We start from the raw sequence: 13,328 nt of genomic DNA, 5'->3' as shown, positions 1-13,328 counted from the left end.
AGACTTTAGGAAAGACATTCCCAAAAGTTAGGTGGACCAGGAGACCAGGATGCAGGCTTTAAAGGCTGCCTCCCTATGTTCTTCAGAATAATAATAGTTAATATTCATTGAGTGATTGCTATGTGCCTGTTAAATTCTTATTACTTTTACCTTCATTTTGCCGTTTAACTTCCCACCAACTCTAAGAAACTTATACCTTTTAAAGACGGGAAAGCTAAAACACAGTGAGGTTAAGTAACTTTCCCAAGGTCACACAACTTTTACGTGGTGTCTAGACTCCCGTGGAGGCACCGTGGTTCCAGAACCTTTGCTCTTGACCTGTGGATGATAAAAGCCACTCATCAAATCTTATTGGTATAGTATGGTCAACATTACTCCAAAAATATATTAAGTGGTTAACTGCTGACATAAGTTAGTAAAATCTGATTTACTTTGCTTTTGGTCTGTGACATTTGTGTCTTGCTAGTGGGGTTCCATAGGGTCTGAAAATGAAACAGCGTCCCTCATTAAAATTCAAAGGTGTTGAATCACTTTACGAGGTTCTGTTTAGAGTTTCTCACAAACAATAAGTTTCAGGTTCTGTAGCACTGAGTCCTACGGTGGTGTGGTTTCCTTGTTAGTCTCATGCACAAGATGTCACATTAGGATCACCTCCCGTAAGTTGTTACAGACTGTAGGCAAGCTGTTTATTTCCTCAGTACATGAATGATCTGATCTTCACTTCCTATTTGCCCTTTATCTTGTTTCCCTATCTCACCATGGCTCACTTTTTACCCTAAACGGACAGATTTTCAGCTTCTGTTTTTGTAATAAAAATATAAGTTTAAGGGGCCGACCCCGTGGTCTAGTGGTTAAGTTCGCAAGCTCCAGTTCAGTGGCCCGGGGTTTCACCAGGAACCTTGGCACAGACCTGGCACCGATCATCAAGCCATGCTTCCCGCATAGCGGAAGTAGAAGGCAGCATCCCGCATAGCGGAAGCAGAAAGACCTGCAACTAGAACATACAACTATCTACTGGGGGGCTTTGGGGGGAAGAAGAAAAAATATATATATAAGTTTAATTCTTCTTTTTTTCCAAAATAGCTTTATGAACTAGCGGTGCATACACGGCTGTGTTTTCTGCCCCAGTTTCCTTTTTTGTTGGTCCACATGGTGCCCTCTGTCCTTGGGGCAGGTTCGCTTTAGCCTCTACCTTTCCTAGAATAATTAGAGGCCTTTAATTAAGATGGTATTGATGTTGATAATAACCATTTTCCATTTTATGCAATTTTTGGCTTTCTGGTTGTCTAAAAGTCCTAAGGTAAGAGGTTATAATTTCTCGGTGTCAGATGACCTGGGGAAATAGACCGGAAATGGGAATTTTGAAAATAACAGTGCAGACCTCGGTGCAGTTTCAAGGAGGCGCCGCCAGATGGCGGTGTAAGGAGAAGGCAAAAAGCGGCGGGCCCGAAGCCTCTCTTGACAGACAGACGCGCCGGCGAGTAGCGGAAGAGGAAGGGGCCACGTGGGGCGCTCTCTACGGTGGCCGAGAGGACGCCGCTGATGTGTTAGCAACGAGTCAAGAAGCAACCCCGAGAGGTGCGAAGAGCGTCGTCTCTCTAATCCAGCTCCCCAAATCTCGAGGCGGGGGAGCTCCCCGGCAGCTATCACCATGGTGAAGGAGCAGTTCCGGGAGACGGATGTGGCCAAGAAAATGTAAGATGGAGCAAGAATGACCAAAGGGCGAAGAAATGAGGGGGAGATCGGTCCTAGGTCAGGGGTCCCGGGTCTGAAAGGGTCAGAGGTGAGGGTCATTTGGAAGGGGAGGGCCGCAAATCAGCGAAAGGGGTGGTCAAAGCTCCAAAGTATCAAGGTAGATCAAAGAATATTGACCAAGAAGAGGGCATTTCATAATCTGGGGGCCTGCAGACCGGGCGTGCTCCGTACGCTTGGGCGCAGAAAGAGAAATGCAGTGTCTTGGCGATGTAGGCACCATGGGCTGAAGTTCGAGTTCTCCCGAGGTCAAAAGATCGCCCCTTCTTTCCGCAAATCTTTCGGCAGTGCAGCTTGGGGAGCAATTTGGGGCGGGGACTCTATCTAATTCTGATTTTGCCGCAGAGCACGTGACACCGAGGCGATATTTGCTGACCAAAAGGATGGGGTTGCCAGCTAGAAAGTTGTACCACGGGCAGGTGGATGGCACTCCCAGAGATGAGGCTGCTTTTCTGGGCCTTCTCCTTCAGAGCTTGTTTATAAAGCCATGGCCTCTCCTTAGAGCTTCCAGGAGAAAAAAGAATCAGTCATTCTTGCAGTAGACGCTTGCTGAGGAAGGTAGTGTGTGCTAGGCCCAATGATAGGCATTAGAGAGACAACATAATAAGACCTTTACTGCCTTGTCCAGTTGGAGAAGGTAGACAAATCAGCACAGGGTATGACACGTGCAAGGACAAGGGTAGGCATGGGGAGTTCTAAGAGCACCGAATGGGAAAGGGGTTCAAGCAGAACAAAGCAGACCAAACAGCCTTCTTCAGGGAGCATACTGGAGGGGGAAAGGGTGGACAATGGGAACAAAGCAGGAAATTTGTGTTCCAGAGTCATCTTGCAGTCAGTGAGGAACCTTTGAAGGGTTTTAAGCAGGGGAGTGTCTTGATAAAAGCTCTTCTTGTGGAAGATCGCTTTTGATTTTCGGGGGACAGGATAAGAGAGAGACCTTGGAGTCCACTGCAGGCATCCAGGCAGGGGTGGTGATGGCCTGCACTAGAATGGTAGAGTCTTTGGAGAGAAGTGGATTTCAGAAGAGTTTAGGGTGAAAAATTGACAGGATTGGTAGGAATGCAGTAAGGGAGAAATGAGATTGATGTGCAATGTCTTGCTTGGGCAGCTGTGTGGATGCTTGCCACTCACTGGAATGGGGAATATGTATCTTACCTGGATGAATCCTCCAAGTGGTTTCTCTATATCCACCCTGGTCCCTCACACCCATGCTGCCCATATTCGGATGTAGTCTGTTCTCACAGAGTGCCCAAGTGATTCTGTTAAGGTGCACATTAAATCCTTGTCACTTCAGCTTAAAATCCTCTAGGAGCTTTCCATTGCACTAACATTTAAATTCCCCACGAAAGTTCCCAAGCCCTACATGACCTGGCCCCTGTACATCTCGCTGACTTCATCTGGTACTATTAGCTTTCTGTGCTCTAGTATACTGGTTTTATTTGGTTCTTTAAAAACACCAAGCTTGTGCTGCTCCTAGGACCCTTTCCCTAGTTACTGTGTCTACTTCAAATGCTTGACCTCCTGATCATCCTATGGCTGGCTCCCTCTTATTCAGAATTCAACTTAAAGGCCAGTTCTACAGAGGGATTTTCTGACCACACAACATATGGTTGTCTCTTCAGACTCTCTCTACCACTTCACATCATTTTCATTCTCTGCGTCTACTCATTTTTACGTGTCTCTTTGTCTCTTGTCTGTCTTCCCCACACTGAACTGCACATAGGCTGGACCTTGTCTGTCTTATCTAATCTGTATCGTCAGCCCCTCAGAATGGTGATAGCAATAGTAAACCCCCAATTTGTTGGAAGAATGAACAAAGGGACAGATTTGGGAGAGGAAGTATTGGTTTCTGTTTTAGATATGTCAAGTTTGAAGTGCTTGTGTGATATCCAAGTGTAGCTGTCCAGAAGGAGGTGTCTATACAGTCTTCAGCTGAGTAGAAGTAGCTGGCTTACAGAGAGAGATTAGACAGACATCAGCATGTACCCGAGTGACATAGTCGCTCAGGAGGAATGTGTAGAATGAAAAGAAAAGAGGTTGGGAGTTGTAACCCTAGGTGGGGAGAGACATCAGTATTTAAGGGATGGCGGTAGAAGAAGAGACCATAAAAGAGACTTAAGGAGCAGCCAGAGAGAGGAAGAAAACTCAGGGTATATGGGGTTACCAAAGCCAAGAGAAGAAAGTATTTCAAGATAAGGGGATGAGTAACTACCCATGCTGCAGAGAGGTAACATGAGAAAGTTCTTACTCATTTAGCAGCAATCAGGTGGACTTGGTGGCCTTGGTGGGCACCGTTCGTTTGATAGTGAGAGTGGAACCTGGATTGCAGCAAATTGGAGGGATGTTTATCAAAGAAAAATGGGAGAGGTTTGAATATATTTAATACTGGTAGAGCAAAGCCTGTAGAGAGTTGGAAGGATAAGGTTGGTTATGGTGGTCACTTGTGTAATCACTGTTTTTGGTAGCTTGTTTTGATGTAATTGCTCCCTTTTCCATTCCAGAAGCCACATCTGTTTTGGAATGAAGTCCCCCGAGGAGATGCGCCAGCAGGCACACATCCAGGTTGTGAGTAAGAACCTGTACAGCCAGGACAACAACCATGCTCCCTTGCTGTATGGGGTGCTTGACCATAGGATGGTAAGCTCCCTTCCCCTTCCTCAGTCCTGTATCTTGATTTGATGAAACTGGTGCCTTACCAGATTGGAAGAAGCGAGGGCATCTCTCCATCTCCTCTATTCCCCCCGTACATCTCAGACCCAGTCAGGGACTCTAGCCGTCAGTCAGCTAGATAGCAGTACACTGCAGCTTCCCAGATGATTCTGACTTAGTCTCCTGGACACCTAGGAGGACCAGTCCCACTTTCGCGTCCAGTGGTCTCCATTGACTATTGAGTGTGCTTTTATCCAAAGGGTACGAGTGAGAAGGACCGTCCTTGTGAAACCTGTGGGAAAAACTTGGCTGACTGTCTGGGCCACTATGGATACATTGACTTGGAATTGCCTTGTTTTCATGTTGGGTACTTCAGAGCAGTTATAGGCATCTTACAGGTAAGCGTGTATCTGTTGAATCTCAAGGCATAAACTTGGGAGTTATTGATCTGAGGCATTGGAGTGAGCTTAGGAATTGTGAATGGTGGAGGATCCATCGAGGGAAAATTTTTATACTAGACACATAACATTTCATTTTGGAATAAATTAAGTTGCTTTAAATTCTTTATTCCCTGTTTTTCTTGAGTAGGTGGTAGATATACATTGTAAAAAATAATAATTCACGTTCAGAACAGCACAAAAATAAGTAAATAAAAGTTAACAAAAATCCATAGTCACCTGGCTGTGGCTACAGCTAGCATTTGGTGAACACGAGCTGCCTTTCTGTATCTTGGTGTAGATCTGTGCGTGTGATCCATCTGTTAAGTGTCCTGGGCAGGAGGTAGGGGTGGCATTTCAAAAAGAAAAGACTTTTTTGTCCTCTCTGATCCTTTTGTCTATTTTGTTTAATTTTTAAAAGATGATCTGTAAAACCTGCTGCCACATCATGCTGTCCCAGGAGGAGAAGAAGCAGTTTCTGGATTATCTAAAGAGGCCCGGCCTAACCTACCTTCAGAAGCGAGGACTGAAAAAGAAAATCTCTGATAAGTGCCGAAAGAAAAACATCTGCCAACACTGTGGTGCTTTTAATGGTGAGAGGAATGCATAGAAGCTTAATGATAACCCTTTTCATTTACTCTCTCCTGTTTAGTTTATTTGTTTTATTCAGTGTTTCCAAGTTAGCTTTTTTTCTTGCAAATTAGGCTTTAGAGCCCAGCACCTGATGTGTGCCTCTTGTCTTTCATTGCTGGAGCAGTTTCAGTAATTTCACTAACCAAACTGTAACCTCAGGCCAGCCTAACCAAGAACCTAGTTTTTCAAACCTTGATAAATAAAATAACTTTTATAGGTACTGTAAAGAAATGTGGATTGCTGAAGATAATTCATGAGAAATACAAGACCAACAAAAAAGTGGTGGATCCTATTGTATCAAATTTCCTTCAGTCTTTTGAAACTGCCATTGAGCATAACAAAGAAGTGGAGCCCCTGCTGGGAAGGGCACAGGTGAGCCTGCCCCTTCCTGCCGCCCCTTCCACCTTGTCCTTGCTCCCCCCTCTGATATACAAACCTTCTTCCAAAATGAGTGTCCAGTTAAGTTAAATTCCAGGTATGCTTCATGTGACAGATGTTCATCTAGCACTAAGTTTAATGTGGACTGGCCTTGTAAGTAACAAATTTTTAATTGTATAGGTTACATGTTATATTTTTGTTGTAAAAGATTATAAAATTATAGCTATGTAGAGCATTAACTGAGAGATCCTGTTCTCACATGGATGATGGGATACAAGAAATGGCAGGTAGCTCCCGTTACTTGAATTGGCACAAACTTAACTGCTAGAATTTTATGAAGTGTCTTGTTTTGTCTTACTCTGATTTTGATTAGTACTAACTCATATAGTACTGTCTAGAATTGCTAGTATAGAAAACTAGCAAATTAGTTGAGTGGCTACTGAATACCAAACTCTGTCAGATCCCTGGGGGAGCCTCAGGCTGCAAAACACTCTGCTCTCAAGGATCCCGCAGTTTTGATGTGTGAGTAGCCATTAATCGGTGAAAAGATAACTAATATCATGGGGCGGAGTGCTGACTGTCATGCGAATGACAAAGACAGCAAGTTCAGTGGGAAATCAGGAGGAAGGTGTCACTTGGATTTGGTTATGGGAGACAGGAAGAGAGGTGTAGCTTGATCTGGATCTGGTCCTTAAACCTGTGTACGGTTTAAAGAGTCAAGAGCAGTGAGCTTGGCATGTCCAGGTAGCAGTGTCTGGGCTCATTCTGAAGCTGAGGCTCTGTTTGAAAGACCAGAGAGAGTGCTAATAGAAGCTCCTTGCATTTAGTAACTGCTGTTACGTATAGGCACTGTTCCATGTTCTTTGCATGGATTGCCTCATGTTTAATTCCCACAGCAACCCTATGAGACAGCACTGCCCAAGATGACAGTGAGTGATGTAGCAGGAATTCTAGCCAACACAACTAGAGTACACGACTATGCATAGAAAAGACAAACTACTGAGGCTACTTTGTAGAGAGCATCCTGCTCTGCAGGTGTGGAGCCATGGAAGGTTTTGAGCAGGAAAGGGATGTAATGAATAAACAATGAAATTTTAGAAGAGCCTGACTGCTCACCAAAAGACACCGAGTGAAAAGGTAGGCCGTGGGCTGGGGGAAAATAATCATAGTTCATATATCTGACAAGGGCTCTTATATCCAGAATATAGGAAACAGTTCTTAGAAATCAGTAAGAAAAGAGCAACTCAATTTTAAAAAGTAGGGGCAGGTCTTGAATTGGCACTCTCCAAAAGGATATATTCAAATGGCCAATAAATAAATGAAAAGTTGCTTAATGTTATTAGTCATTAGGGAAATGCTAACTAAACTTCCCCACCTAGAAAAATTAAAATGTAAAAAAACTAAAAACCAAGTGCTGGCAAGGATCTGAAGCAGCTGGCACTCATACATTGAGTGCAATATAAAATGCTACCACCACTCTGAACAACAGTTGGCAATTTCTTATAAAGTTAAACCTACACTTACCATATGATCTAGCAGTTTACTCTTAGGTATATACCCAAGAGAAATGAGTGCATATGTCCACAAAAATATTTGTAAGAATGTTCATTACAGCTTTATTAATAAAAAGCAAAATTGGAAATAGCCCAGATGCCTGTCAACAGGAGAATAAATTGTCATAGACCCACACAATAGAATACTCTCCTGCAATAAAAGAAATGAACTCCTAACACACACAACCTGGCTGAGTCTCAGAATCCTGCTGAGAGAAAGAAGCTTTGTACAGAAGAGTATGTAGTGTGTGATTCCATTTAGATCAAGTCCAAGAACAGGCCAGACTGATCTGTGGTAATAGACTTCAGGAGAGCTGTTACCCCTGGGGAGAGGGCTTGGTAGTGACTGAAGAAGAGTGGCAGGGTACTTTTTGGAGAGGTAGAAATATTCCATATCTTGATCTGAATGGTGGTATGTATGTACAGGTGAAAATGTATCAGTCTCTTTAAGATTTGTGAAGTGTACTATATGTAAATTATGCTTTGATTTGAAAAAACAGAAGGTAAAAGGAAAACAGACCTTGAATCTGGGTAGTGATAGTAGAGCCAGAGGCCAGAGTCATTGTATGCAATAAGAATGGGCAGGAATTGGTGACCAACCACTGTGGAGATGGATGTGAGACGGAGTGATCAGAGGTAAACAAGTGCCCATGCGTTGGCATCAGGAAAAATGGTCGTTCTCCTAGAAATGAGGATGGAGGGCAGCAGCGATTCGTTCAAGTGGAGATGTCTTCAAGGCGTTAGAATGAAGCTACTGCAGAGAAAGTTAAGGAGCAGGCTGAGAAAGTCGATCTTGTCCTTCTACAGCTGTGAAAGTGAGGTGCTCTCCAGGCTGGTGGCTGTGTAGAGGAGGTCAGAAGCCTGGCAAGCAGCCTTGGTCAGCGAGCATGAGGGCTTTCGTGGGTGCAGCCTTACTTGTAGTCTCCCTTACACTCCCCCTGCTGCTCCCAGATCAGCCTCCCCCACATTCCACCACTATTTTCCCCAGGCAGCTCTCTGCCTGGGAACCTGCAGCCACTGTCATTCCTCGCTGAGGACTGATCCTCTTCTCTGCTCCACACACTCTCCGCAGTAGCAACAATTCTCTCTAGGGCCTGGGAGCATCTTGTTTGGAAAAGTCTCCTCAATGACTCGACCCAGGAGTTAACCCTGTCCCATTTAAGACTCACTTGTCTATCATGTCAAGCTGGGTTCTTGGGCATTCCTCACTGCCACCACCTCCCAGTCCGCCCCACCTCACTTCACCCAGGGTGACCCAGAGATTGTTTAGGGTAGTGGTTTAGTGGTTAAGAGCTTTGGCCTTGGGGTCAGACAGACCTGAGATTAGAGCCCAGCTCTGCCACTTGTGTCTTCAGACACATGACCCAACCTGGAGCTCAGTTTCCTCAACCATAAAACAGGGATCGCACGCATATCTGCTTTAGAGCTTTTGTGAGGATGAGAGACGAATTCCAGATCAGGTGCTTAGCACAGTGCCTGTGCAGAGCGAGTGCCTAGAGCCGGTTACCCAGTTGCAGTGATAATTGTCGCTGCTACTGACATGCCTGGAATAATGAGTCATGATAAAGACAGCTGAGGTTTCCTGCACCTCTGCTCTGTGCTTGGACTCACGGTGTCCCTTCAGCTTGATGAAGCCCCCCCCCGCCCCCCGCCCCCTCTGCACCAGGATCCCCCATCTCTTAGCTTCTTCCATGCAGCCTCCTCAGCTATCTGGACCTTCCTTTGATCCCACCCTTCCCTCACCCACGTGTGCGTTGTGCCTTGTATAATATTTGTGCTCCATCTTGTATTTTCGCTGGTTTCTTTGCTTAGGCTTGGTCTGTCACACAACCCATTTTACTGAGGTCCTGTTTGAGGCCCTCGTGGCAGCTCAGCCTGGCTCTTCGTAGATCACCTGGGAAAGGAGGGAGAAGCAAGGCATGAATCCACCATTTGCCTAATGCTAGGTGGCCCTTTCTCAGAGGGCTCCTTACTCAGCTGAGTGAATGAAGCATTATTGAGTTATATTTACTTTTTATGGAGAGGGGCAGTGTGTAAGCAAGTGGGCTTGTTGCCCCACAGCTCATTAATCTTAGGATGGTCCGTGTCCTCGCATGTTTACCTGCCCGCTTAATTTTTAGGAATATGAAACCTTATGCTTTTATGGGCAGCACAGCATGATTGAGTTGGAACAGACCCTAGAGCAGTGGTTCTTGACCTTTTCGGGGTCACAGATCCCTTTGGGAATTGGACAAAACCTCTGGACTCTATTCCCAGAAGACTAATATATATCTACTTCCAATTTGAATACAAATCCAGGCATTGGTGGACCTGCAGACAAGTGTCCCTCCATAGATGGCATCAGTCCTGTCTCTTCAGCAGGTAGAAATGCCTTCCATGAAGTCCCTGGACAAGTGGGTGACAGGCTGCCCTAGCTGACATCCTTCCAGCCATGTTATCTCACCATCGCCCGAGGCAGCCTGCCCTCCATCGCTGGAGAGCTCCAGCTGTTAGGATGCTTTGCCTTGTATAAGAGCCCTGCTTGTGCTCTCTCCATCAGTCCCTGATTTCTCTTTCCTGGTGCATGACAGAATAAGGCAACAGCTGCTTCTGTGTGCCTCTGGAGAGGCAGTTGTTCTGTCACTCTTGAGTCACTGCTCTTGCTAAGAAATGCCTTCCAGACTCTTGCCAGTCTTCCTACCCTCCTGGACATCCCTCAGCTCCATGATGTTCTTGTCTAGTATGACTGGTATTGCAGAAGAGGACCAGCCTTCATCCCGTTCCTAGGAGTCTGTGAGTTTTCAGTTTGCTGCCTTACTGCTTCAGGTGGTAGTGAGGTGCCCATTGCTGGGAGATGGGGAAGCTGACCCAGGGAATCCTTCTCTGGGCAGGGACCCAGACTAGAAAACCTTCCTTCTCCCCAGCTCCACTGCCCTCTCCTCCAGGGGGGCCACAGTAACTTCTTTGTGCAGGAGTGTTTCTAAGGCCAGTAGCTGCTCAAACATCCCTTTCTTCACTTTGTTCCCCTTCTCATTAAGTTATGCACAGCAGAATCTGCTTGTAACTTATGATCTCAGTCAAACAAGCTTAGATCCTAAGAAGAGTTAATAAGCAGCGACAAGACACAAGCTGACCCTTCTTACCTTTGATCTTTGAACATCTCTGATAATCACATAGTTCTTATGAGTAACTTGTTACAGCCTAGCACTTCTGTTAAATGAAGTTAATACAAAAGCAATAAAAGTTTACGGAAAATTTAAATGTAAAAAAGAAGCAAAAAGATTACAATTCCACTCACCTAAAGACAGCCCTGTTAACACGTTGGTTAGACTCTTCCATTTCCTGTTTTCTGTATAGATGTCCATTTTCCCCCCAAAATGAGATCCTGTCATACACATGCTTATTTCATTTTCCAATATTTTGTGAACACCTTTCATGGTAATAGCTACATTTCTTTGGTGTTGTTTTTTAGAATGGCTTCCATAGTCTTCCATACCATGCTTTTGTCTGGCCAGTAACCTATCAGGCTGTTTCCAACTTTCCACTGTTCAGAACAGGTTTAGTGAACGTCCTTGTGACTGAATCTTTGTGTTCATTTCTAAAAGTATGTATACCCTTTGAAATAATTATAAGAAGTGGAATTATTGGCTTAAATAATTTGAGTAAAAGTATGCACATTTTTTAAGGCTCTCAAAACGTAGCATGTGATCAACAGAAGTCTTTGCCGTCACTTATGCTTAAGTTAAGTGGTGGGTAGGTTAGAGAACATGGACAACTAGCCTGTTGCCCAGGCTATGGAAAATAAACATAGATCTCCATTGCTTTCTCTCATTCCATAGGAAAACTTGAATCCCTTAGTAGTTCTTAATTTGTTTAAACGAATCCCAGCTGAAGATGTACCTCTCCTTCTGATGAACCCAGAAGCTGGAAAGCCCTCTGATTTGATTCTCACACGACTTTTAGTGCCTCCTTTGTGTATCAGACCCTCTGTTGTGAGCGATTTGAAGTCTGGCACCAATGAAGATGATTTGACGATGAAATTAACAGAAATAATTTTCCTAAATGATGTCATTAAAAAGGTCAGTGCTTCCTTCCCGTTAGCATTTCCAAGCCCTAAGTTTTGGAGTATATCTGTGCAAACACTTCTGATCAAAAAAGTCAAATTGACCAGGCTTGTTTCTGTTCATTCTCTGCTCGTTTTCAGCATCGGATATCAGGAGCTAAGACCCAGATGATCATGGAGGACTGGGATTTTCTGCAGCTGCAGTGTGCCCTCTATATTAACAGTGAGCTCTCAGGCATTCCCCTCAACATGGCACCCAAGAAATGGACCAGAGGTTTCGTCCAGCGCCTGAAGGGAAAACAGGGTACATTTCCAACAGAATGTGCAGCAGACAGTGTCCTGCCTTTGTTACCTCTTTGTGGAGTGTATGTCCAGTACAGCAAGTTGGACATCACAGGCCTTCCTCAGTCTGTCTGGCCATGTCACCCCAAACAGCACACATTGTGCTGGAGACCTATGACCCTTTTTTTTTTTTTTTTTTAGGTCGATTTAGAGGCAATCTCTCAGGAAAGAGAGTGGATTTTTCTGGCAGAACTGTCATCTCACCCGACCCCAACCTCCGGATTGATGAGGTAGCTGTGCCAGTTCATGTGGCCAAAATTCTAACTTTTCCTGAGAAAGTAAGTACCATTCAGCTGCTCGCTTTTTTATTTTGAGTCCAGTCTTTTACATTATATTTTGAGATTACAAACAACGGACAGTGGAAAATCCCCAGTAACCCACAGTTTGCTGTGTGTGAGTGTGTGTGTCTTTCCAGTTTGTTTCATTCATATATCACCATGTATAATTTCTACAACATACACAACCACAGTCGTATTTGGCTTTATGTGTGTATATAAACATGCTGTACTGCTACTTTTTTCCCCAAGTAATATCGTCTTGGACATCTTTCTATGTCAGTTCATACTTCATGTTTTACATGTAACTAAGGGATAAATGCCACCCCTAGTTAATTGTCTTAGGATAGAGTATTATTTTTAAAACCTTAGAATCACTGAGTCAAAGACTTTGAATACTTTAAGGTTCTTGATGCCTAACCAGAAAGGGTGCACCACTTTACACTCAGTTCACCCTCATCCTGAATGTAAAATGGTATTTACAGTATTTTTTTGTGTAACTGATGTGTAGATGACAGCAGGGCCTGATAACAGAAGGCTATTGATTGGCTTTGGCTTTGCCCTTGAGATTCATAATTAGCCCAGGTCATAGATGCTCCTGGTAAAGCTTGTGTAAAATGTCCTCAGTTGAGTTACAATGATCCAGAGTTTCCTTCTCTGACATGGTGTTCCACCAGACTTGTCCACGAGGTTACAGGGCCTGTAGTGCTGCTGTCACGGCTTTTAAACATTAGAAGCCCCTGGTAAAGCTTACAGAGGAAGCTGCCATCTGTTTCTAAGATCGCAGAATGTGCTGGAAGTTCCCTCCAGATCAAGTCCAGCCCACTCATTTTACTGATGGGAAAACCAAAGGCCAGTAAAACACTTAGCAATGTCAGCCAGCAAGTGAGTGACTGAGTTGAGACTGGAACCTGGACTCCTGTGTGCAATCCATTTTTCTTGTTACTCTCAAGACCCTGGGCAGCAGGATTCCCAGGGGTCCCTCTCCTTCTCCTAGAATCTACACAAGGAAAGTCAAGGTGGAGACACAGTTCAGTACAGTGTGCTAACTTACAGAAACCCAATAGCATCTCAGTGTGTTTTTTATTGTGGTCCTGCAGGTGAACAAAGCAAACATCAATTTTTTGAGGAAACTGGTTCAAAATGGCCCTGAAGTTCACCCTGGAGCCAATTTCATTCAGCAGAGACATACACAGATGAAAAGGTGATGGTTTCCCAGTCTAGTTGAACGTAACCACTGTCTCATGTCGTTTTGGTATGAGGAAAA

General features: G+C 44.5%; 1 protein-coding gene across 2 annotated transcripts in view; it reads left to right on the top strand.

Annotated features, from left to right (window-relative positions):
• The first annotated feature begins 1,463 nt into the window (after positions 1–1,463).
• POLR3A (RNA polymerase III subunit A) overlaps positions 1,464–13,328 on the top strand; it is a 48,529-nt gene continuing 36,664 nt past the window's right edge. For both annotated transcript variants that reach the window (XM_014837076.3, XM_070491134.1), the window contains exons 1-9: positions 1,464–1,695; positions 4,254–4,389; positions 4,662–4,799; positions 5,260–5,431; positions 5,689–5,843; positions 11,221–11,460; positions 11,586–11,748; positions 11,928–12,064; positions 13,162–13,265. In XM_014837076.3, coding sequence (XP_014692562.3) covers positions 1,652–1,695; positions 4,254–4,389; positions 4,662–4,799; positions 5,260–5,431; positions 5,689–5,843; positions 11,221–11,460; positions 11,586–11,748; positions 11,928–12,064; positions 13,162–13,265 — 1,289 coding nt within the window. In that variant the 5' untranslated portion in view covers positions 1,464–1,651. The remainder of the gene's footprint in view (positions 1,696–4,253; positions 4,390–4,661; positions 4,800–5,259; positions 5,432–5,688; positions 5,844–11,220; positions 11,461–11,585; positions 11,749–11,927; positions 12,065–13,161; positions 13,266–13,328) is intronic.

This window comes from Equus asinus, chromosome 2 (genome assembly GCF_041296235.1).
Source record: "Equus asinus isolate D_3611 breed Donkey chromosome 2, EquAss-T2T_v2, whole genome shotgun sequence".
Lineage (NCBI taxonomy): Eukaryota > Metazoa > Chordata > Mammalia > Perissodactyla > Equidae > Equus > Equus asinus.
This window is presented reverse-complemented; position numbering and strand designations above follow the sequence as displayed.